General features: G+C 37.8%; 1 protein-coding gene across 1 annotated transcript in view; it reads left to right on the forward strand.

Moving 5' to 3' along the window:
* The first annotated feature begins 832 nt into the window (after nt 1-832).
* Nucleotides 833-23,541, forward strand: part of Lmpt (Limpet) — a 586,877-nt gene continuing 564,168 nt past the window's right edge. The window contains exon 1 of the mRNA XM_067122164.1: nt 833-978. Coding sequence (XP_066978265.1) covers nt 883-978 — 96 coding nt within the window. The 5' untranslated portion in view covers nt 833-882. The remainder of the gene's footprint in view (nt 979-23,541) is intronic.

Genomic DNA, 23,541 nt, shown 5'->3' on the forward strand with positions numbered 1-23,541 from the left:
AGTATTTTAGTGTACAAATTAAGAAAACTAAAGGAGATATGGTATAGCAACATTCAATCTTATGTGCTGACAACGCTCAGAACTTAGAGTAAGCTTTTCCCCGTTTTCAGTTATTGGTTTTTATTTCTTTAAAATAATAGGTATTTGCCGCATTTGTGACAGTAATTAAACAGTACCGTAAACATAGTATTATATTGTTACCATTAGAACTGAAACAGTGAGATATTTTCAAAGTTATCCTTGAAGACAAATCTGCAATACTTTCCGCCCTGTTGAAATCTCCAGCTCATATCTAGTGGCGGACTACAAAATATTTTGAATAATTACTCCATTGAAAAAGAATTCTGTCGCGATAGATTTAATGTGACATATAATAACATCTCTGCTTGTAAAAAACCAATTAAAACAGGAAAGAAAGAAACTAAAAATTGATTCAATTAATTTCGGTGACAATACCGGAAGTAAAGGACAGAAGTAATGCCTCCTATAATCTGCAAGTTTCCTCCAGCTCCCCTTCCCAAATTGACTTATGCTTTTGCAGTGACTCTGTGGCATCGTCAGGAGGGCGTGGATACTTTTACAGGTCTCTGGAAATCGCAAGAGGTCCTGGGTATGCCCTGCGGGTTCCTCCTCCTTCGACGAATGATCCTACCCTCTCCTTCTCCCTTTAAACGCTCCTTACCTCGATGCCCCCAAACCCCAAGAACAGACACACACACACGGCCCCTCCTCCCAGTCAGTATTCCCTCGGCGATAGTTCCCTCCATCTCCTTACCTCTCCCTTTTACCCCTCCCCTCCTGATCCAGCAGCACAGACACACACACATACACACAAGTCTCCGCTACCCAACCTGGCAGACGTCGGCAGTCTTGACTCGCACAATGACTGGCCCGGACGCAGCAGTGACTAAGAAGAGCTCCTCCAGGATGAGCAGCAGTTCGAGAGCGAAGATAGCCATGGAGATCTACAACGAGACGGTAAGGAACGAAGGATTCGGGTGTTCTGGAGTTCGTTTGTGGATAAGCACGTGTTCTGCGGCCGGTGAGGCAGCTCTGCGCTGCTGTCATTAGCCACGGGAGACAGGAGTTTGCACAGAAGAGGAAGAAGAAGAAGACACCTGGAGAGAGGGGGAGGGGGAAGGCCTATAGGTGGGAGGGGCAGAAGTTAATGTTTGGGGTTGAGTCTCATGTGTTTAAAAGCGAAGCTGCCGTTTCTCTTCTTGTGTTATTATGTGGTTTGGCCCTCCCAGTGAAAGTGAACGAAATATCTACGAGAGCTTTTTCTCTTCTCTTCTGTAGGATTTCCAGCAATCGTTCTCTGGTATGAGGAAAAGGGGCCATTACGGTCATAATTACAGCTGTCATTAGTTGGTTAATTATGCTGGAGTTTTTCCTTTATGAGAGGCCTTTGAGACTGAAGCTATAATCACAATGTAGTTGATTCCGTGAATAGAAGAAATTATCCTTCTACCATACGTTTGTTGTCAAGTATGTGAGCGTAACTGGTGCTACGTTCACGCCCACGTTGCATTCCGAAATCGTACAGCGCGCCCATGCTCCACACCTACACTAGTTTACCTCTTTATCAGTTTACGCCCTTCAATCTCAGCCACATCTGGGATGCATGATTGTTTTCGACAGTTCTTGAAGATCAGCAATAATTGACGTTGAAGTAAAAATTCTCCCCTGTGGCACGCCGGTGATGCTTGTGGCAAGGTCGAATCATTCTCCCTCTGGCTCTCTCTCACACTCTCCCTCTTTCTCTCATTAACCTGCTGAGCGTCATCTTAACAGCGTTGCTGTTGATAATGTATATGCTTCCTTAGTTGAACCCAAAGTGTTCTTTTAACCCACGTCCTTAAACTCCAATTTACGTCGGCGGTGTTTGTGGACGAGTCATTGCTGAAGGATACGAGTACGTGCTATGGATAGTTAAATTTTTCGCATTATTTGTTTATTAATTTATTCATTTTTTTATGTGTTTGACTTTTTTATCATAAATGTACCTTGTAACTGTATTATAAAACTCTGCTGAAAGTCGCATTACGAATGGTGGGTTAGTGTACAGGTTAGGATGAACTACATCTTAAAACATCTACCTCTAAGGAGTGATTCAGGGTTTTGGAAATGTATTACAGTTACTTAATGAGACAGCTCTCTCTCTCTCTCTCTCTCTCTCTCTCTCTCTCTCTCTCTCTCTCTCTCTCTCTATATATATATATATATATATATATATATATAATATATATATATATATATATATATATATATATATATATATATATATATATATATATATATATATATATATATATCATATATATATATATATATACACACTTATATTTGTGTGTATGTTTTTGTATGTATGTATTTATGTATGCATGTGCGCATATTCCTCGTATATCTATGTATATTGCATTATTATCTTTATCATAATTATTTTCATTGTTCTTGAGATCCTTAACGAAAAACCTCACAGCGCGGCCAGTAAAGAGAATTTCATTGTGCTTTCAAGAGTATTAATCACTGCTTATTAACCAGTCTTCAGCCGAACTAGGCAATACAGACGTAACTTGATCAATTCATAGGTGTAATCTTCACCTACCGACCCACGGCACCCCTCCCCTACACCCCACGCATGAATCCCGACTTACCCACTCCTCTTGCAGTGGATACTGTTACTCAGACTTGATTGTGACTCAGATTTGTCATTTACGATGGGGTCGGGAATTTTCGTCTGGAGTGAAAGGACCGGAATGAAGGAACTTCTGATGGCTGGCCGGAATGTGTCTCTCTGTCTTGTGATACGTGTATTGTACATGGCAGCGCATGAAAATAAGAGTTCAATTATACTATGAATATGTGATTAACGACGCACAAATCTATAAATACGCATAACACGAGTACGTATACGTGACTACATATGCGTACGTTATTTTGCATATGATTTGCAAGTGCATATGCACTATGACGCACGTGCATGAGAACATGTAAGGTGTGGATATGCTGTATACATACATTGTAAAACTTGGGTATTTATTTACACAACTATCCATCTATGAAATACTTGTACACATAATTATAGTGATATTTCCTTGCATAAATGCATGGATAATGAATTTGCCTGTTGTTACATATGTTGTGAAATGTGATGTCTTTGCATTAATGAATAAAAAATACCTCATTGATCAGTAAGTTAAAAATTGATTAACACAAGGTAGAAACAGGAAAGACTGGCTTTTTTTTGCAATAGGTCAGCCTTATCGGTTTGATTACTAAGTATATAATATTATATCCATATACTGATGAAAGCGAAATTTTATCTCTATTCGTAAGTGTGTGGTTAGTCGTGATTTGTATAATTGTAATTCAGAAACATTCACATAAAGCAAAGCACTTCTGCACAGAATGCAGTACCCTTATGTGGAAAAGGGGAAAACAGGGCGAAAGAATGACAAACAAAAGAGAAAATTAACACGGACAGGTGTGCATAATAGTTTCGGCGCATGTCTCCTTCAAGGAATAGGACAGCCTCTCTTGAGCACGGGAACGTTTGCCCCCTTTGGACCATGAACACTCCCCCTTTGCCAATGACGGCTGCAGGGAGGAAGATTCTGAACAAAAGATGAACCTGTCTGAACCCTCTGAAATCACCGGATGCGATTCCAAGTACCCGAGAGCGCTCAGACTTCCCGCATCCCAGCGCACCTCTCGTGGCTGCCCTTTCTTCCTGGCGCCGCGAGCAACTCTCACTGAATCATAATTCCTGGAAAAGTGTGATAAACGGCAACTGTTGCCAGATTGACCATCCTTTCCAGCACGCCCTTTTGTTTATCTCGGTACTCACGCGCTCGCCTTCTCCGGTTTCGGTATGATTTGTTGTTACTGACATTAGTCTCTTACGGTCTGTTACAAGTTTCTGAGCATTAGTTGTTGGGTTGAGGGTGGTGATCCCATGCCCATGATCTCTTGGAATGTATGGAATGTCATTTCCATCCATCTGTCAAATGTAATCTTTGTTGTTTTAACACGATATCCACCACTGCATAACGAACGATTTGTACAGTACTATGAAACCCGCCAGTTCTCTGTTGTATGCAGTATGAATTGGCCTAATAATAACACTATAGTATTATTTTCCGAAGGGGATATGTCGTGTTATGTAACATGGCCCCAAAGTAAAAACAACAAAAGACATCCTATCATTAGTTTTCTCCATGTGGCCAAGCTATAGGTCTAAATTTCTGTCACGTTGGGCGCAATGAATAACATATTACCCGAAAACCTCCATAGGTTTGCTCAAATGTCTTCCAAAGTGTTTCAACCGCGCCTTAAAAAAAAAAAAAAAAAATCTGAGCACTCGATGCTTCAGATGATGTTGCACGTATACCGCGTTTGGGGCCTTTAGGCAGACATCCCCAACGAACCGGGGGTTTCGCCATCCTCGTGACCCGCGTGCGCAGAGGTCAGCACAAGCTGAGAATAACATAGCTCACTTGGTTTCAAGGGACACAACCACAAGGTCAAGAAGACTTGCATTGGAAGTCAGTGCTCTCTCTCTCTCTCTCTCTCTCTCTCTCTCTCTCTCTCTCTCTCTCTCTCTTTGATTTGCCAAAGCACTGAGTTTTAGGTAAAATAGTTCTCTTAAGGTGTGCCAATGTGTAATTTTTTCTTTCCTATTTCTGCTGGCTGGCTATTTATTCACATACTCGCTCTTTGCAATCCGCGTTTGAATGAGCAATTATCCTTCCGCTTTTATGTTAAATCTCTATATTCTCGCTGCGTGTTTGCATAGTTAATCGTCTGTTACATCCTCCTTGCATATGTTGTCTGTAATTCCATGAGGTTTCTCTGCCCTCATAGCTGATCCTCAGATATTTTGTCTCTATCAGATTTCTTATTCTGTTTGCTTGATTGGTTTTCGTTGTATTCTTAGCGCATGCTTGGTTAGTCTATCTCCATATCTGTCTGTCTATCTATCTATCTATCTATCTATCTATCTATCTATCTATCTATCTATCTATCTATCTATCTATCTATCTGTCTATCTGTCTATCTATCTCTTTGTTATGTTAAGAAATGGCTTGCAGTAATTACTTCCTTGTATTAGGAAGTAATCAGATTTTACACACACACACACATATGTTTGTGTATGCACACGTGTGTACAGATTTTGTTCATCACATTTTCTATTAGGGTTTGTGTTAACTGAACAATTAAAAAAAAAATGCAATCGCTCATACAGTTATACCGCAGAATCTTAAGTGAAAACGAATTTGTTTCCCATTTAACAACTTTGCGATGCTAAAGTCGTTTTTCTGATGCATAGAAATTGATGCTGGGGCGGAGGAGGATCTGTGCTCAGTATAACCATATTCTCAAAGTCCCTTTAATTTTGCAAGGCAGAGATTTTTTAATACAAATGTACTTTGAGATGATTTACACGTAGCTTAATTTTTTTTCATGATGTGTAAGTTCTCATTAGAAATATATACACAGATTTTCGAAGTTACTTTTGAAAATATGAAAACTTTTCTGACACAGTTGTTATTTAGAATGCACCCACAGGGTTATCCACAGCATAACCATTTTTTATGCAAACAGAATTACGGATAAAAAGTGGAAAAGTAAAAGAACGTATAAACACATATGCTTGTTCCTTGTCCTAGTATATCGATTTGACTTCTTATTGCGTTCTTAGGCCGCAGAATTCCGTGGGCGTGAATAAGCGTGGGCGCAATGGGGCGTGGTTGGTCTTACCTACGAGATGGGATTCTAAAAAGGCACGGACGAAAGATGGCCGCCCATTCATGGGGATCCTTGAGGCAGAGCTGGGGAAGACTTGGGGAGACACAAGATGGGGAAGAGAAAGAGCCCGTTTCGGGTATAAGGTTAAAAGGAATGAGGTCATCATCGTCCTATTCAAACGGATTTATTATATTATTATTATTATTATTATTATTATTATTATTATTATTATTAGTAGTAGTAGTAGTAGTAGTAGTAATAGTAGTAGTCCATGCCAGAAATTTAAGCATTGCCTATACGCTTTTAGGTGTATATAATCGTACATATTGTATATAAAAGGTATTTTTGCTTTCCGTTTACAACTATTGTATACTTATATTCGCACTTACACGCGTGCGTGATCACATGCAACGCACACATACACACATATATGCATATATTTATATAATTATATATACATGTGTTTGTGTACACGCATGTGCGCGTTTTGAATTTATGTATGCGGTCACACCTTGCGCCTTCAACATTGCCAAGGGGATATATAAATTCGTACATAACTCACTAACCAAAAAGAACCGTTCTAGCAACTCTTAAAGAAAACTTGAATGACCGAAAGAGAGAGAGGAGAGTAAACAGGTCTGGTGACAGCCATGTATGGTAATCGTCGTAGAGAGAGAGAAAGAGGGAGAGAGGTTGTGGACGATCATCATCCATTCTCTTCTTGGTCGGTTGGTTGGTAAAAGACCACCCTGAGGATCTAGTCGAATTTTTTCGTTTTTTTCTTAATTGGGGTTACTGTTGTTTATGTTCGTCTTTGCTGTCCTTTAGTTGCTTTTGATGGTTCTCTGGTTGACAATTATACTCTGGAATGTTTCCGCATTACTGTGATTTGCTGCTGTTGGTGTGTCTTGTCTCCACCGTGTCTGCTTACCGTGTTTATAGCTGGAATCTGCGCTTAGTTCCATAAGAGATACGATTATGTCGATGAAGGGTAAAACCAGTCTCGAGATTAGAGGAGAGAGAGAGAGAGAGATTAATTTAAATAGACAGAGAGAGAGAGAGTCATTTAAAAAAATTACACGTGAGTCAGAAAAAAGTGAAGAGAGAGATTCATTTAAATAGACATTCCACGTGGAGTCATTGTAAAAAAAGTGAAGAGAGAGAGAGAGAGATGGGGGTAAGGGGTGAATATGAAGCAAGAGAGAAGGATAGAATAGTTAATAGAAATGCAATCAGTAGGAACAGTAGCGGGATAAACAAAACTAAAAGTGGCTCTGATAAAGTTGAGGTAATGAATTCGTATGAGTTAAGACGTTGCTCTAGATCTAGGATGTGTGAATGGAACTCTCTCTCTCTCTCTCTCTCTCTCTCTCTCTCTCTCTCTCTCTCTCTCTCTCTCTCTCTCTCTCTCAGAAGCACACACGTCATCTTAATTTGGCCAAAGTGATAAAATTCATGTAAGATAATAGATGACAGAAAAATAGACGTAGTGGTAGCATGTCCTTCTCTCTACCAAAAGGATCCAGGTTTGTTGACCTAACCAGTTAATGACGTACCTGTTGATTAGTCGACTGTAGTTGGTTGGTCGCAGGGGTGAAGGGCTCTGGGGTACTAGCCTTATCCCAAAATGCTAATTGCAGTGGTGCAGTCATCTCATGTATATATATATATATATATATATATATATATATATATATATATATATATATATATATATATATATATATATATATATAGTGAAGGCAGGGAAGCACACCAACAGGTCAAGAAAGTCATATTTATTCAGTTACAACGTTTCGAAGCCAACCAGCAGGCATCGAAACGTTGCAACTGAATAAATATGACTTTCTTGACCCGTTGGTGTGCTTCCCCTGCCTTCATTGTATTGCTGGGTTTCGAGAAACCTCCGCCTGTTGAATATATATTATACATATATAGATGTATGTATATATATATATATATATATATATATATATATATATATATATATATACATAATAATGATATTCATACACTTTATAATGAGACATGAACTTTATATATATATATATATATATATATATATATATATATATATATATATGTGTGTGTGTGTGTGTGTGTGAAGTTCATTTCTCATTATTTGTTTTCTTACCTGACGTCTTCCAGATCGTCCTCACACTCTGTACCAGCTGTGACTAGTTCTATTCTTTCTCTAGGCAGATTATGTTTGGGGACAGTTGAGCCAGGTTCGAAAACCGAGAGTAAACAGTAGCTTATGAAATGCGTTTTTTTTTTTTTGCTGAATTTTTTTTTCTCTCTCGGCTGAATTTTTTGAAGTGACCGTCCTTACAAACAAGGTCCTTCTCCCACTTTTAATCTAAATTCTTATTAATTGTTAGGACCTTTCCTAGATATTGACCTCCAAGGGTTTTAACCCGGTATGTATCCACCTTTGCGGCGTGTTTAGTACACGCCCGTTGGAGATTACCGTAAAAACATAAATAAAAGACTGTAAGATTTCTTCTTCTTCGTTTTAAACATTTTCCCAAATAAAAGACTGTAAATTTTGATTTGGCGTTAAAGATAATGACCCCCAAGAAATATTAGTCCTAGATAACGACCCCCGAAAACCCTTGGGGGTCACTATCTAGGAAAGATCCAATTATTCATTAAAAATCTTGGCAAGGCTGGAAATTTACACACTGAATGTTATTCATTTATTATTTTCGGTCATATCTGGACTTTTGAGAGAGTGAATTTTGAGAATTCTAATTTGTTCAATAATCACAAGTTCAAATGGAGACTTTGATTGTAAAGAAGCAAGTTAGAGTAATCTTTGTTTTAGGTTTTCTGCACCTAGTTTTCTTTGGGTTTCGGTGACCTTCGTTTACCTGCCTCACAGATCCCAGTATGAACGTTAGCCGTGAGCAGCGGAAGGAATGCTTACGAAATCGCAAGACAAACATTCAGCGATAAACATTCAGTTACATGCAACAATGCAGAGGAAATTCCGAATGTTTAAACTCACCCGCGGGCATTCTCTTTGAGACGCTGCGAGTCTTTTATCTTATCGCTTGTATTTCCTCCTATTGCTCGAATGTAGTTTGTGCTTTGTTTTGGTACTGTACGTGATACCATGACAGATTTAGTCCCGAGTTCCTCGTACGTTTCGCTAGTACTGGTGGCAAATTCGTCCCACCAGCGAGGAGACCCAGGTCCAAATCCTGGGCCAGGATGAACGAATGGGCACGTTTCGATAAAAATTCACTGTTTTTCCTTGACTTAAGCAGTGATTTAGTACCTGATAGCAAGTCGGCCTTGGTGGGTCGCATCTAGAGTGAAGATAGGAATGGAGCTAGCAGCATTATTGCAAAAAAACGAATTGAAAACCAAATGGCTATAATGCATTCTGGAACGACCTTCTCGAAAGGAAAACACACACACACACACATATATATATATATATATATATATATATATATATATATATATATATATTATATATATATATATATATATATATATATATATATATATTGTATATATATATATATATATGTATAGGCTATATATGTTTCTTACAATGGGATCCGAAAACGAGAGGGCATCCCCGCTTGGTTTGACTTGAACACCAAGACAGAGAGGCAGGGAAGTTTTGCTGACGTCCTTCTCAGGCAATGACAGACCTTCCGCTTAAAAATTCCCGGAGAGCAGCTATTAAGCGGTCGACGTGGTTAAGTATTTATTTGCTGGCCGCTTCGGTCGTCCGTTAATTCCGTTGATGAGTTTAAGGTTTCGTGTCAAAAATCATTGCCAGGGCAGTATTTGAAATATCCATATATGTGTATATATATATAATATATATATATATATATATATATATATATATATATATATATATATATATATATATATATATACAGTATATATATATGTATATATATGTATTTTATACAGTATATATATATACATTTATAATATATATATGTATGTATATGTGTGTGTGCTTGTGTGTTGGTGCGACATACAAACTGATGTAAGTGCATATTTAGACATTGATTAGCTTATTAGCAGCATATAAGGCGTAAATATTTATTTTAGATATATTTGTGTAAGTAAAGATAAATCACACACAAGCACACACATACGCATGTTTACATCTGTCTATCTCTCTCTCTCTCTCTCTCTCTCTCTCTCTCTCTCTCTCTCTCTATATATATATATATATATATATATATATATATATATATATATATATATATATATATATATACATATACATATACATATATGTGTGTGTGTAATTTATCGTTACTTACACAAATATACCTAAAATGAATATTAAAGTCATGTAGGCCTATGCTGCTAATAAGCTAGCCCCGATGTCTCTTCCAAACACGTGTGTGTTCGTGTGTTCGTCGATCGTCATCATCGGAGTCGACAGGACAAAACAGGAGCATCTCGTCTTCTTTCTCTACAGGACGCGATTTCAACCATATTTCCGTCTGTTTCTCCTTAAGCATTGTTGTCTTAATGTGTACAATCACCACTACTTGCATTGCCATGCAAGCATTCTAATCATGTACTCATAATGTTCCAACGAATCTTCTGTATCAAACTGTGTGTATGTTTCTGTTTGTGAAGACGCCATAGGTCTCTCCATTTCACATTTATTATGCTATTGCATTGTATCCATTAATCTGTCTTGAATCTCATGCAATTGGCCATATGTAGAATTTCACACCCTTCCACTGATGTATGTTTCATCACCGTATGTTAATCATGTCTCTTGATATCGCCATCTGTTTGTCTGCCGACAAACACAGATGTCTGAACCTTTATGTCCGTTTTACCTGTCTGTGTGTAGACGCTACATTACCGCTCGCACACGTCAATAACATCTTCAAGATTCTGTACATTTATCTCAGTAGGAACAACCAATAAACCAGTTAACACCCACGTATGTCGCTCATAGCAGTCCTTACACTGGTGACCCCGGAGTGACTCGAAGGACCCGGCCGACCCAAGATGACGACCCACGCGCCGATTGACCCTTCGCCGCCTCGCTGTTTCCCGCCGTTCCTGAGTTCTCATATTAGTCCGACCCTCCGAGATGACCCACTCCACCACCGGAGCCCTGGATACCTCCTCCAGGAAACCTGAAGCCGCCCCGCACTCGTACTGGACGAGCTGACCAACGAAGGACCAGCCACGTCATCCTTCAGCCTGCTGCCGCCCCTCTCGAGCTGGCTACCAGGATCAGCCGCCGTCATCCTTCAGCCCTCGAGCCGGCCACCGAAGGATCATCCGACGTCACCCTTCAACCAGCTCCCGTCCTCCTCGAGCTCCTGCTGGTCGGTGCCGCCCTTCAGCCTCCCTACCCGCCCCTAGCCCAAGCCCTTCGAGCCAACTACAATTGTCGCCAAGACAATTTCCGCATCGATGCCTCGCTTGTGGGGGGAACATTGTAAGAGCCCGACGCCGTCTCTTCCAAACAATCAGACGTTACACACGTCTTGGGGGAGAGTACTTGAGCCCCGACGCTGTCTCTTCCAAACACGTGTGTGTTCGTGTGTTCGTCGATCGTCATCATCGGAGTCGACAGGACAAAACAGGAGCATCGTCTTCTTTCTCTACAGGGAACGCGATTTCAACCATACAATATTTCCGTCTGTTTCTCCTTAAGCATTGTTGTCTTAATGTATGTACAATCACCACTACTTGCATTGCCATGCAAGCATTCTAATCATGTACTCATAATGTTCCAACGATCTTCTGTATCAAACTGTGTGTATGTTTCTGTTTGTGAAGACGCCATAGGTCTCTCCATTTCACATTTATTATGCTATTGCATTGTATCCATTAATCTGTCTTGAATCTCATGCAATTGGCCATATGTAGAATTTCTGGAATGTTTCATCACCGTATGTTAATCATGTCTCTTGATATCGCCATCTGTTTGTCTGCCGACAAACACAGATATCTGAACCTTTATGTCGGCACACGCAATAACATCTTCAAGATTCTGTACATTTATCTCAGTAAGGAACAACCAATAAACCAGTTAACACCCAGCCAGTATGTCGCTCATAACCCAGTCCTTACAAGCTAATCAATGTCTAAAGTATATGCACTTACATCAGTTTGTTTGTAGCACCAACACAAGCACACACACACACACACACACACACATATATATATATATATATATATATATATATATATATATATATATATATATATATGTGTGTGTGTGTGTGTGTGTGTGTGTGTGTGTATGTATGTATGGAATTTCAAACACTGCCCTGGCAAGGATTTTTGACACGAAACCTTAAACTCATCAACGGAATTGATGGACGACATAAGCGGCCAGCAAATAAATTTCAACCACGTCGACCGCAATAGCTGCTCCGGGAATTTTTAAGCGGAAGGTCTGTCATTGCCTGAGAAGAGCGTCAGCAAAACTTGCCTGCCTCTGTCTTGGTGTTCAAGTCAAACCAAGCGGGGATGCTCTCTCGTTTTCGGATTCCATTGTAAGAAACATCAGCCTTTCTCTCGGCAACCATGTCGAATTGCTTTACTGGACGAATATACTGTCGCAGCAAAATATTCCCCCAAACATTCTTTCCGAATAGTTGTTAGTCTCATCCACCTTTAACCGTACGTGTGCGACTTATGTTCTCTGAATACTTTCAGTCTCTTTTGATACCTTTAGATTGTTCGGGGACGTATCTTTGTGTGAAGGTCTTGCATGTTAAGTAACTTCTTAGTTATTACCCTCATGCGTCACTTTTTTTCTTTGATGGTTTGTGTAGATTGCTAACGAGCTTAGTTCCAAGGGCACAGAATTGAATGTTCTTTTAGCCCTTGATAGACTGGAATGATTTTTAAAATATTTTTTAATACATATATACATAAATACGACAAGAACACTTAGATAGCTAACGTTACGAATAAAATGTGAATGTTCATTTTCCTGTAAGGCAGAGCGAATGTGTACTATGGAGCTATTAAGGGTAATCTGACTTTACTTTCACATAACAAATGATTATTATTACAATGGACAAATAATCACGCCGGTAAATTAAACATAATTAAGGAAAAGACAAAACGGCGTGAACTCTACGGGCCTCGTTGCTGTGCTTCAGTTTTCAAGGGATTAATCACCAAAGTAACCAAAATTTGGCGACCTTTCACTTTGAATCATTATTTGGATGAAGCTCATTTAATATCCTTGGCTGTACAGCTTAATTTCAGAACGATTTGTCCCATTATGACATTTCAACGCTCTAGGGATGCTAAAAACTTCTACAACATTTCAGTTCACTATAGCTGAAGATCGTGCAACAGCTCATTTGTCCTGGAATAAAGAACAAAAACCTTCATGAAAAAAAAGACAAAGGTCCAACGACTCTAGAATAATTTTGTTATTGTGGAAGAGCGCTTAGAAATGCAATCGTAACTTGAAAGCATTCTGCCGAATACAGATTAGTTCTTGACTGTGACACCAAGTGATCAGCATACATGGAAGCCGCTGATCAATTATAAGATAAGGAAAGAATGCGCTGTGTCTTTGTTTTGGCAAGATTGATTGATTCGGAGCCCGTGGATCTGCGCCTTTCACGTCTTTTAAGTTCATGAGAGGAAAATGTCTTAGGAAGGGTTACTTTAGACAGGATATGTTTGCTTGTAGTTGTTTTCTTGGCATAAAATGGGGTTACTCTCCATGCCCAAGAAGTGGCAACACGGCCAGGATGTGGTCATTGTACCACAATGTCTGAAGGGAAAATGAAATATGCAGGGAATAACGAAATGATTAATTTAATGTGAAGTAAATATCCGTTACCCTGTGCTGTAAATAGTACATAAATGCTTAAACTCTCTTCTGATCAGCTACTGTAAATTCGGGGACATTGCGTCAAATCGGCGGCACTTGGATTGGTTGACCAGTGACCAAACTCCCTCGGCATATACACCCTCAAGTGTCCGTGTGTGCATGGTAATGAAGCTAGCAACATGACGCCGTAATTCTAGCAGAGAAATAGCAAGACAGCCCCTTCTAAATTCGTCTAAACTTTTCAGTAAACGCTCCTAAATTGCTTCTGTTTCCAGTGGGGATCGAAATCGAGATTCCTGATGATGTATATTTGATAACCATACATACATACATACATACATACATACATACATTCATTCTTACATTAACCTATATATATATATATATATATATATATATATATATATATATATATATATATTTTATATATATATATATATATATATATATATATATATATATATATATATATATATATATATATGCATGTATATATGTATGTATGTATGTATATATGCATAAAGGACATAGAGATGTACAAGCGTGGTTCTTTCAAGTGGTTTAATGAAGACATTTCATTGTGCGGATATTGCCAGCACACACTCACACACAAATTATATATATATATATACAGTATAGTATATATATATATATATATATATATATATATATATATATATATATATATATATATATATATATATATATATATAATAAAGGGACATAGAGATGTACAAGTGCGGTTCTTTCCAGTGGTTTAATGAAGACATTTCACTGTGAGGATATTGCCAACAAGTTACGCACCATCATAACAGATCAACAGTGGAAGCTTTTTTGCTGGGAGTGGCAATGAGTTGCAGTGACATTTCTGTTACACCTAATACTTGGCCACCTGCTACGCAACGTTTTTTATAACCTGAATTACTTTATCTCAATACTGCATCTTGCCTGTCTCTGCCAATGTCTGCATTCGTAACTTAAAATATCTTGTATTTAGTTTTCCAGATTTATGATTCCATAAAGAGAGAGGGAAAAATATGAAATAAATGGAGTATATTCGAAAACACCTTAGAAACAGTTCCAAGCACAATAATGCCAGTCGTAAAAATCACTTCCGCTTACAGTAATTCTATCTATGGGAACGTTTCCGCTCCAGCTGTAAGAAACGTTGCGCGAACAGTGATGCCAGCCGTAAGAAACTTTTCACGCACAGTAATGACAGCCGCAAGAAATAGTTTCACGCATAGTAATGCCAGCCAGAAGAAACGCTTTTATGAACATTAATGACAGCCATAAGAAACGTTTCCCCGAATAGTAATGCCAGCCATAAGAACCGCTTTCACGCACAGTAATGGTATCCAAGGAAATGTTTTTGCATACAGTAATGCATCCGCAAAAAAAAAAAAAAAAAAAAAAAAGAAGTTTTCACGCACAGTAATGCCAGCCATAAGAAGCTTTTTCACTTACAGTAATGCCAGACTAGGCTATTGGCAAACTTGAAAGTCTACCTCTGCGTAACCAATTTAAATTCTGTAACCAATAACTTGGCAAAAAGTTGTGACACAAGAGCCCAACCATATTTGGCAATGACTCAGTAGCAGATGGTGTATGTGACTGGATATTAGTGGAACGAATGTGTCAGAATATGCATAAATGAAACTCACTGAGAGAACAGATTGATTTTACACTATAAAATTTATTGCTATTATTATTGTAATCTACCAAGGATGCCAGTATACAAAAACATTAGAAAACAGCAGATAAATAAAGAAACAAAGTATGAATACCTTGTAGAAAGAAAGGTTTGCGTAGTCTCACGTTTGTTTCTTGCTCCTACATAAAATTACAGATTCAAGACACTTTCTCGTGCTTATTTTAATATTTTATTATTATTATTATATTTATTATTATTATTATTATTATTATTATTATTATTATTATTATTATTATTATTATTATAGAAGTAATAGTAGTAATGTGGAATGAACCACAAGCAAGCTTCTATGGAACACGAGACCGGAAAATGAGAGAAGGGGAAGGCACGCAGAATAAAACCTTAGCAAAGTAGATGACTAGAATATTAACCCAGTTCAGATGACTTAAGGGCGTAGGCCTGCTTCCACTAGAGAATTGTGAAAGAGAATTAAGTAAGCTTCGCTGAGGCATTAAAATTAAATGGAAGCGCTGTGTGGGCGGTGTTCAAAGATAGAAGAGAAATAGAAAGGGAGTTGTATACGGCCGGACGTAATATATATTTTTTTTACTTGAAAATGTGATATGAAACTGTTGATATGAAAGGCAGAAGTCTCTCTCTCTCTCTCTCTCTCTCTCTCTCTCTCTCTCTCTCTCTCTCTCTCTCTCTCTCTCTCTCTCTAAGAATTTTATATACACATATAATTACTGTATATTATTGCTGAAAGTCAACACATCGCAGCTAATACTAATTTTATCATCTCATTTTTTAGCTCATGAATTAACATTTGTATGCCATATATGAAAATTCACCCATTTCGGCAAGGGCTATTATTATCAAGGTCAAACACAAACTTATAAAAATAGGGAGGGTTCACAAGATAAAACGAAGGCGTGAACCCTGAACCCTCGCCACCGCTCTTTAGGTTAGTCACTGCTCAAATGGTAATTAGGGAGTTACGTCATCTATGGACTAAATTTAGAAAACGAGGTTCGGTTGGGCTTGATTTATTATCAGGGTTTCGGACTACATTAAGTATTTGTTTGTTCATTTTACTCTCGAGAACTTTCCTGCGCTGTTTAAAAGGTATATTTTTTCAAGTGAGTGACCTGTGGACCGTTTGGATATAATGATAGTAATTTTGGCTGGTTTTAATACAGATATTATAGTCAGTATTATTATTAAGGGCGATAAGAGTACAAAACAGCAGTAATCAAAATAATATTAAATTATTATTGTTGTTATTTTCAACAGACGGGCGGATTACAGTCAGTGGACTTTTGTGCTGAATTCTGATTGGCCACAAGCTGATGCTGTTGCCTCCGGCTCCGAAGGCGTTGCTTACTTATAGCCTAGGTGATGGGATTATTATTGTTATTACTAGTAGTAGTAGCGTACCTGTCTCATCAAAAAGAGACATCAGTACATAAGTCACTCTGCTACAGAATCGTGTTTACATCTAGTGAAATATGTTGCTCTGCAGTATCTTGTTCAAAATATTGTGGTAGTTAAAAATGTAGTTCATTACCCGAAGGATATATATGTTTCACAGAAAAATATGTACTCTTTATGCTCAGAGATCAGGTATCCAGAGAAATGAAGTAATTTTAAAGGGAAGTTCCTTTTGTTTTTGTTCACTATCATTCAGTTTTACGTATATGATGAGTAAAATGTGTTAGACCACAGAAGCTAATAGGGATATTTTTCGTTTACGGAGTCTTTTACTGTTTAAATGTCGCTTATTTTTACTATTTGTCTCTTATACCTCGTGTTAGTTAAATTGGTCGGTCACAGGTGTAGGGTTTCACGACTTCTGGATCACTACTCTTCTGACCCAAGGCACTCCAGAGACAACACAGTAATGATAATAATGAGGGGGTTGCTGATGAGACGTAAAGGATGACTGTGGAGGAGAGGTGTGTCAGACGAACAAGTTGCACGCGAACCATTGAAATGATGCTTGATAGAGCCTTAATCAAAGTAATGATAATGATAGTCCTCCCAGTGTTAGCTTTAGCACTTAAATTACCTTCAAGGTCGACCAGAGTTCATCAGGCCAAAAGAATATAATATGAGTACCCATATGGCACGTGCACCTTACACTTCTCTTCTTTTAAGGTCTTATAAGTCATCAACTCCCACTGAATGCATCGGTACTTCTCCGCCTACTCGTGACAAGTATATATCCTACGCTTGTGGCTGGAACATAGTCGATTTGATAAATTGAAACAAGTAACAGGTGTCAGTGGCTCGTATATACTTTATGTGGCTTTGTACATGCATATATTTATGTAATGTAAATATATATATATATATATATATATATATATATATATATATATATATATATATATATATATATATATATATATATATATATATATATATATATATATATATATATATATATATATATATATATGTTTGTATGTTTATGTACTGTATTTATTATATGTTTAAATATAATGTAGTTTTGACAAAAGGAGAGAAAGAACCAATCTGGACAGTGATGCAAAGTACTAAAAATTTCTGGAATCTGTTTGAGTATTTTTGTCCCTGTCGACTGTTACAAAACAAGATCTTAAAGGTTAAAAGTACATCACAAATTATATAAATATAAATGCAACTGGACAAATTTCCCTTACAGCTTATTGCCACGTGACACGGCGGCAGTGGATTCATACGAAACTTGTTCTGTAAGATTGTTTAATACATGCATATATATATATATATGTGTGTGTGTGTGTGTGTGTGTGTGTGTGTGTGTATGTATGTGTGTGTGTGTTTGTTTGTGTATAAATAATATATATTAAAAAGAAGTTTGATTCGTAACGGTCTTCTCAAAAGTCAAAAGCTAATGATGAAACTGGGAATGAGTCAGTGAATTTTTGGATCCATTATGTTGTCAGTTTGGCATAAAAATAGATGTTTTAATAGATATTTGACCTTATAACGAATTAATACTTGAAAATGCCACTTAGCAGACAGCAACAGTGATTATAATAATACAAAGATTATTATTCATATGAAAACTTCGTTTTACTAGTTTTAAGGTTGTTTACACTGGAAAATAATTAAAACAGAAAAGCTCTCAAGATCTAACCGTCGTTAATCCGTTGAACTGTCAACAGCACGATTGGAGAGAGAGAGAGAGAGAGAGAGAGAGAGAGAGAGAGAGAGAGAGAGAGAGCACCTGAGATGGGAGCTAATTCATAGAAATTGGTCACATTTCTGTTTGCAGTGAGCTGAATAAATAAATTAAAAGTTACTCCTCTGTTTACAAAACATTCCGATCAAACAGTTCTACCCACGGGTGGTGCTTTCATTAACTCGGTAAGATTAAATGTCCCAGAGTGCGCTTGTCGTTTCCAATTTGTTTCATACACTCATATCGAACAGGTGCACAATTATCCCGATCTTTCGTACCCGAGTGTCGCCCGCAGCTTCCTCCAAGGCTGATTTTATCTTTGTTTTATCCGAAAATACTTGATTATGCTACGTGGTGTAGGGAGAATAATGGCAACTTTGCTTCGCACATGCAAAGCGAGTAATGCAGATGGTAGCGTACAGGTGACACAAAACTGAGTAGGTGACCAACCTTGCCTAATATGGGCAAGCCGTGACGTCATAACAGTGTTGCCATATGTAAACTCCTCTTGAACGTGCACCTGTCTGCCCGAATTTTACTTGGCTGTTGGCTCCGGTATTTAATGACTTGATTCGCTGCCTCATTCATCGAAAGGGAATTTTTACGTTATAAAAGTTTTACTTTAATATTCGTGTTTGTTTGTTGAGAGAAATCATGTTAAAGTTTATACAGTACATATACCTGCTGCTCTTGCTTCATAAGTATAAAGAGAGTGTTATTTAAAACGGGCGTCAGAGGAAGGGCACAGGAGGAACCGCAACAGCCCTCCGAAATAGCTTCGGTCTCAGAAGGTCATGAGGCGGAGACCTCCTGTGATATAATAATGAGATCTACTGGTTATGATTGTGGGCTCAAGTCGAACTCATGCTCTTGGATTTTCTCAACCACAGCATAGTGTCCGCCTTCCTAAGAAGGATACTGAAGTGATAAGCCTACCCATGTTAGGTTACGTTACGATTTACTATTATTTTGAGACTCTCTCTCTCTCTCTCTCTCTCTCTCTCTCTCTCTCTCTCTCTCTCTCTCTCTCTCTCTCTCTCTCTCTCTCTCCATTATCCGAGCCATTGCTTGCATAGTATTAGAATTGGTAATGGTTTTGAACAAGTGTGAAAGTAAAATTATTATCATTACCGTGTACCCCTTGCAGTCTGAAACATATTATCAAGATGGAAGTACTTTATTTGTACATACAGTATAGTAAATGTTAAGGCGATAGTCTATCATTTTCGTGGAAAAGCAGATCTTTCATGATCCCGAAGGATAGAACAGAGCCAGTTACTTTGCTGTAGAAGAAGGGATACCAGTGAATCAGAAAGGGTAAACATGAAAAATGAGCAAACCCTCTAAGGCTTTTGTTAATATTGTAAATAAAAGTAGTGTTAAATGTCGTACTATTTTTTCCCGATTTTCGAAAAATTTTTTCCTTAGCTTTTCATTATGGACTCTGTTCTTGAATTAGAAGTTTGGTAGGTATTTTAGTAGTTTTAAGGATAAAATGATCAAGTTATAAACAGTTAGTAATAATCATTATTATTCAGTGTTAATAATTATTATTATTTCATATATATCATATTTTAAAAAATATCGTCCTATGTATATCATGGTCAAAATGAAGTCTCGGACGTAACGAATATTTTAAGAGGACGTCATGTCCTGGCGGTGCCTCGTACTCAGATATAAACGAGGGCTTTAAGGCATGGCCAGTAGGCAGTCACCAACAAGGAAGCTTGACTGTTGTAATATCAGCACCACGAGTGGCAATCATCGTGAATATGATGTTTTTACTACATGCATATGCTTATTAAATATTAAATCTCTCTCTCTCTCTCTCTCTCTCTCTCTCTCTCTCTCTCTCTCTCTCTCTCTCTCTCTCTCTGTGTCCTTCCTGTCATGAATTGTAGGTGACAGGTATGTGAATTGATTTACCTCTCGGCAGGTTATATTTTTTCATTAGGTACAGAGATTTTACTATAAAATAACCGTCACTCCAGAAGTGTATGGCTTGAATATCTAAGATTAAATAAGCAGTGGGTTATAAAGATTTCTCGCTGAATAAATAGGCATTAGGTTGTAAAGATATCTCACTAATTAAATAGGCTTGAGGTTATTAGGGTTTCTCGCAGAAACAGTTTGTCCTGGAGAATGTTGTGGTCTTGATAGAATTTGTTCCCGACTGTTTGCTCAGATCTCAAATACACTAAGTTTCATTACCTTTGATTTGATTATGCCGTAAATTATTACAACGTTGTGCTTTACACCTCAGACATTTCCGCAAGCGAGTCGACTTAATTTCTGTTACTTGTTACTGAAGTCTTTGACACTATTTTGCAATGGCAGCCCATAGCATTAATCATTCGACCATCTGAAGTCCATGCATTTTCCTCACATTCTTTGGCACATTTCCTTTTTAGAGAGTGTTGTAGAGGTCATGGCTGGGCTTTTCGTAGTCCAGGCCTAAAAGTGCGCTTTTCCCTTGTAAGCTTTTTCTCCCAGGCTTGTGAAAAGAGAGAGAGAGAGAGAGAGAGAGAGACAGAGACAGAGAGAGAGACAGAGTTTGTCACCGAAAGGAATAAAGCAGGGAGGAGAAGCCACCGTTGGTTTCCAAGGTCATTTCAGGAGCCCTGCATCCCTTCTTGCAACACCCCCCCCCTCCCCAACGCTTACAGAGCATGCCCCTCCCACGACCCATCTCTTACCTGGCATTCAGGTCTGGGGATGTACTGTTAGTCCCATGGACTACAGCTTTTTTTTTTTAGTTTTCCTTTTATGAACACGATCAAGTAATATCTCTCTCTCTCTCTCTCTCTCTCTCTCTCTCTCTCTCTCTCTCTCTCTCTCTCTCTCTCTCTCACTGCTGAACATTTCATTATCGAAATTACTTGACGCAGTACCAAAATGACATTATTAAGCGAACCTCAACTCCACTTACCCGGCTAAATTAACGCAGGGAGAAAATCCATCTAGATTATCACAAGGACGATAAGCACATATCCCATTCCGTTAATGCTATTTTCAGTATGCGTTTATTTATTAAAAATTATAGCCGCCTCATGTCAGCAAATATCTTGTAATTTCTCGGGAAGATCTTTCTTATTTTAGATCAACTGAATTGCACCGCATCATGTCATACGATGACATTTGGCAACTTCTCGTAGTTGCAAGATTTTCTTTTTTTTTATTCATGCAGTTTGAGTTATGTACATTTATAAATGAATGTGTAGCCCTACCTTATAAGAGCACTTCTCATAGTGAAAATATAGTTTGGAATTGAAGTTTTTCGTAAACTTCTGAAATTATAGACACGAAGTGTTGGCTTGTAAGAGAGAAAGGAAAAGTGACAAGGCCATCGTATCAACATATGTTGTATCGAGAACCTACTGCTTTCGTTTCCACCATGCTTCAGCTACTCACACATACGCACAAACAAACACATATTTATACATAAATAATATATGTATATATATATAATATATATATATATATATATATATATATATATATATATATATATATATATATATATATATATATATGTATGTATATATATGAGTGCTTGTGTGTTAACTTGTGTATGAATTTATATAAAAGTAATTTATGGTACCGAAGGTCTCCTTTTACATTTTTTCTCATTATAATCTTAATTATTATCAAAAGTTGTTTATGACATGATACGGTTTTGCTAGAAGAGTTGCTCTTTCTTTAAATCGTGTTTCTTATACAAATCAAATTTTTCGTTTCTTCTACAAATCAAATTTTTCCCACATATATCTTCAGTAAATCCTATTTTACTACTATTCCTGTTTCTTCTATAGATCGTATTTCCTCCACAAATATCTGGGTAATGCCCTCATCACCTAGAAGAGGCGAATGCATGAGCTATTCTTGCTTTGTTTTAATCCTTCTTTATATTGTTTGGATTATAACCTTGTAAACTTTGTTGCATAACTTGACACAGCGGAGAGGGAAAACTGTGAGTTCTATATAAACACATTTTTGCACGGGCACGATGGATAGGTAGATAGACTGGCATGTAGACTGAATATATGAAATCAAGGACTGTTCATAATCCCTGGAAATATCAGTGCAATATGTCTGATGCCTAATTCATACCCAGACTAACCTCCTCTAACGCTACCTAACTTGACTTAACCTATGATGTGGCGTCCCAGCTGACCAGGGGGTTCGTCCATCCTTTTACCTCCCCCCCCCACTGTATCATGTACCACTGACTGTATTACATCTCAACCTAACCATCCCCTGACCAAACGTAGTACACTTTATCCTACCTGAAACACCCTCACCCTGCCTTATGCGTGGGATATGATAAGAGAAAAGATTACTAAAGGTTTCATTTATTTCTGTTAAGCGATGCATTCTTGTAGTGACGTAAATGTTAACAGAGGGTTAAGGATGGTTTACCTTTATAAAGAATGCGGAAGTTACGCAAGACTTCAGAGGAAGTTCTGAATGCCGCACTGCGTTGTGATACTGTTGAGGACGAACTGAATTAAGTTTAGCAGGTTTAAAGCAATTTTGTAACAATAGATACTGTAGGACTTTATCTTTGTGATTATATGAAAGGCTTTTTTTTAATTACAATACTTACATAAGAAATAGGATTTGCTGATTGACTGAAGGCAGTTAGTTCACTTGGGTTGGAAGTGGGTGAGCGTTTATGTACTTATGTATGTATGTATAAATGTTCGTATGTATGTATGTATGACCGTAAGCATATAAATTTAAGTCTGGCGTGAATCTATCTCATTTCGACTTCTCCAGAACCAGGATCAATTTAAACTAAACTTGGTTAGAAATCCTTGGGTAAAAGGGCAACGCCCACAATGAGGAGACTCATTCAAGAAGTATATGTAAACAGTTGGGGTCATTTAAAAATACTCTCCTCTACTAAGCTTCTCTATTAGGTTAGAAATGACAAAACTTTCGCATAAGTTTCTTTGTGTAATTTACAAAAGTCTTTTCTAACCATGGACCACGGGACCAAGATAGGGTCACAGTAGGGGTCCAAAGTTTCACATGGGAATATATAGGAAAAAATCTTGATCATGTGTTTGCAGATGCAACTAGGTGGCTCAGATAATTATTGTGACCCATGTGTTTCTTGTTTCAGAA

The sequence above is a fragment of the Macrobrachium rosenbergii genome, chromosome 20, assembly GCF_040412425.1.
Source record: "Macrobrachium rosenbergii isolate ZJJX-2024 chromosome 20, ASM4041242v1, whole genome shotgun sequence".
NCBI lineage: Eukaryota > Metazoa > Arthropoda > Malacostraca > Decapoda > Palaemonidae > Macrobrachium > Macrobrachium rosenbergii.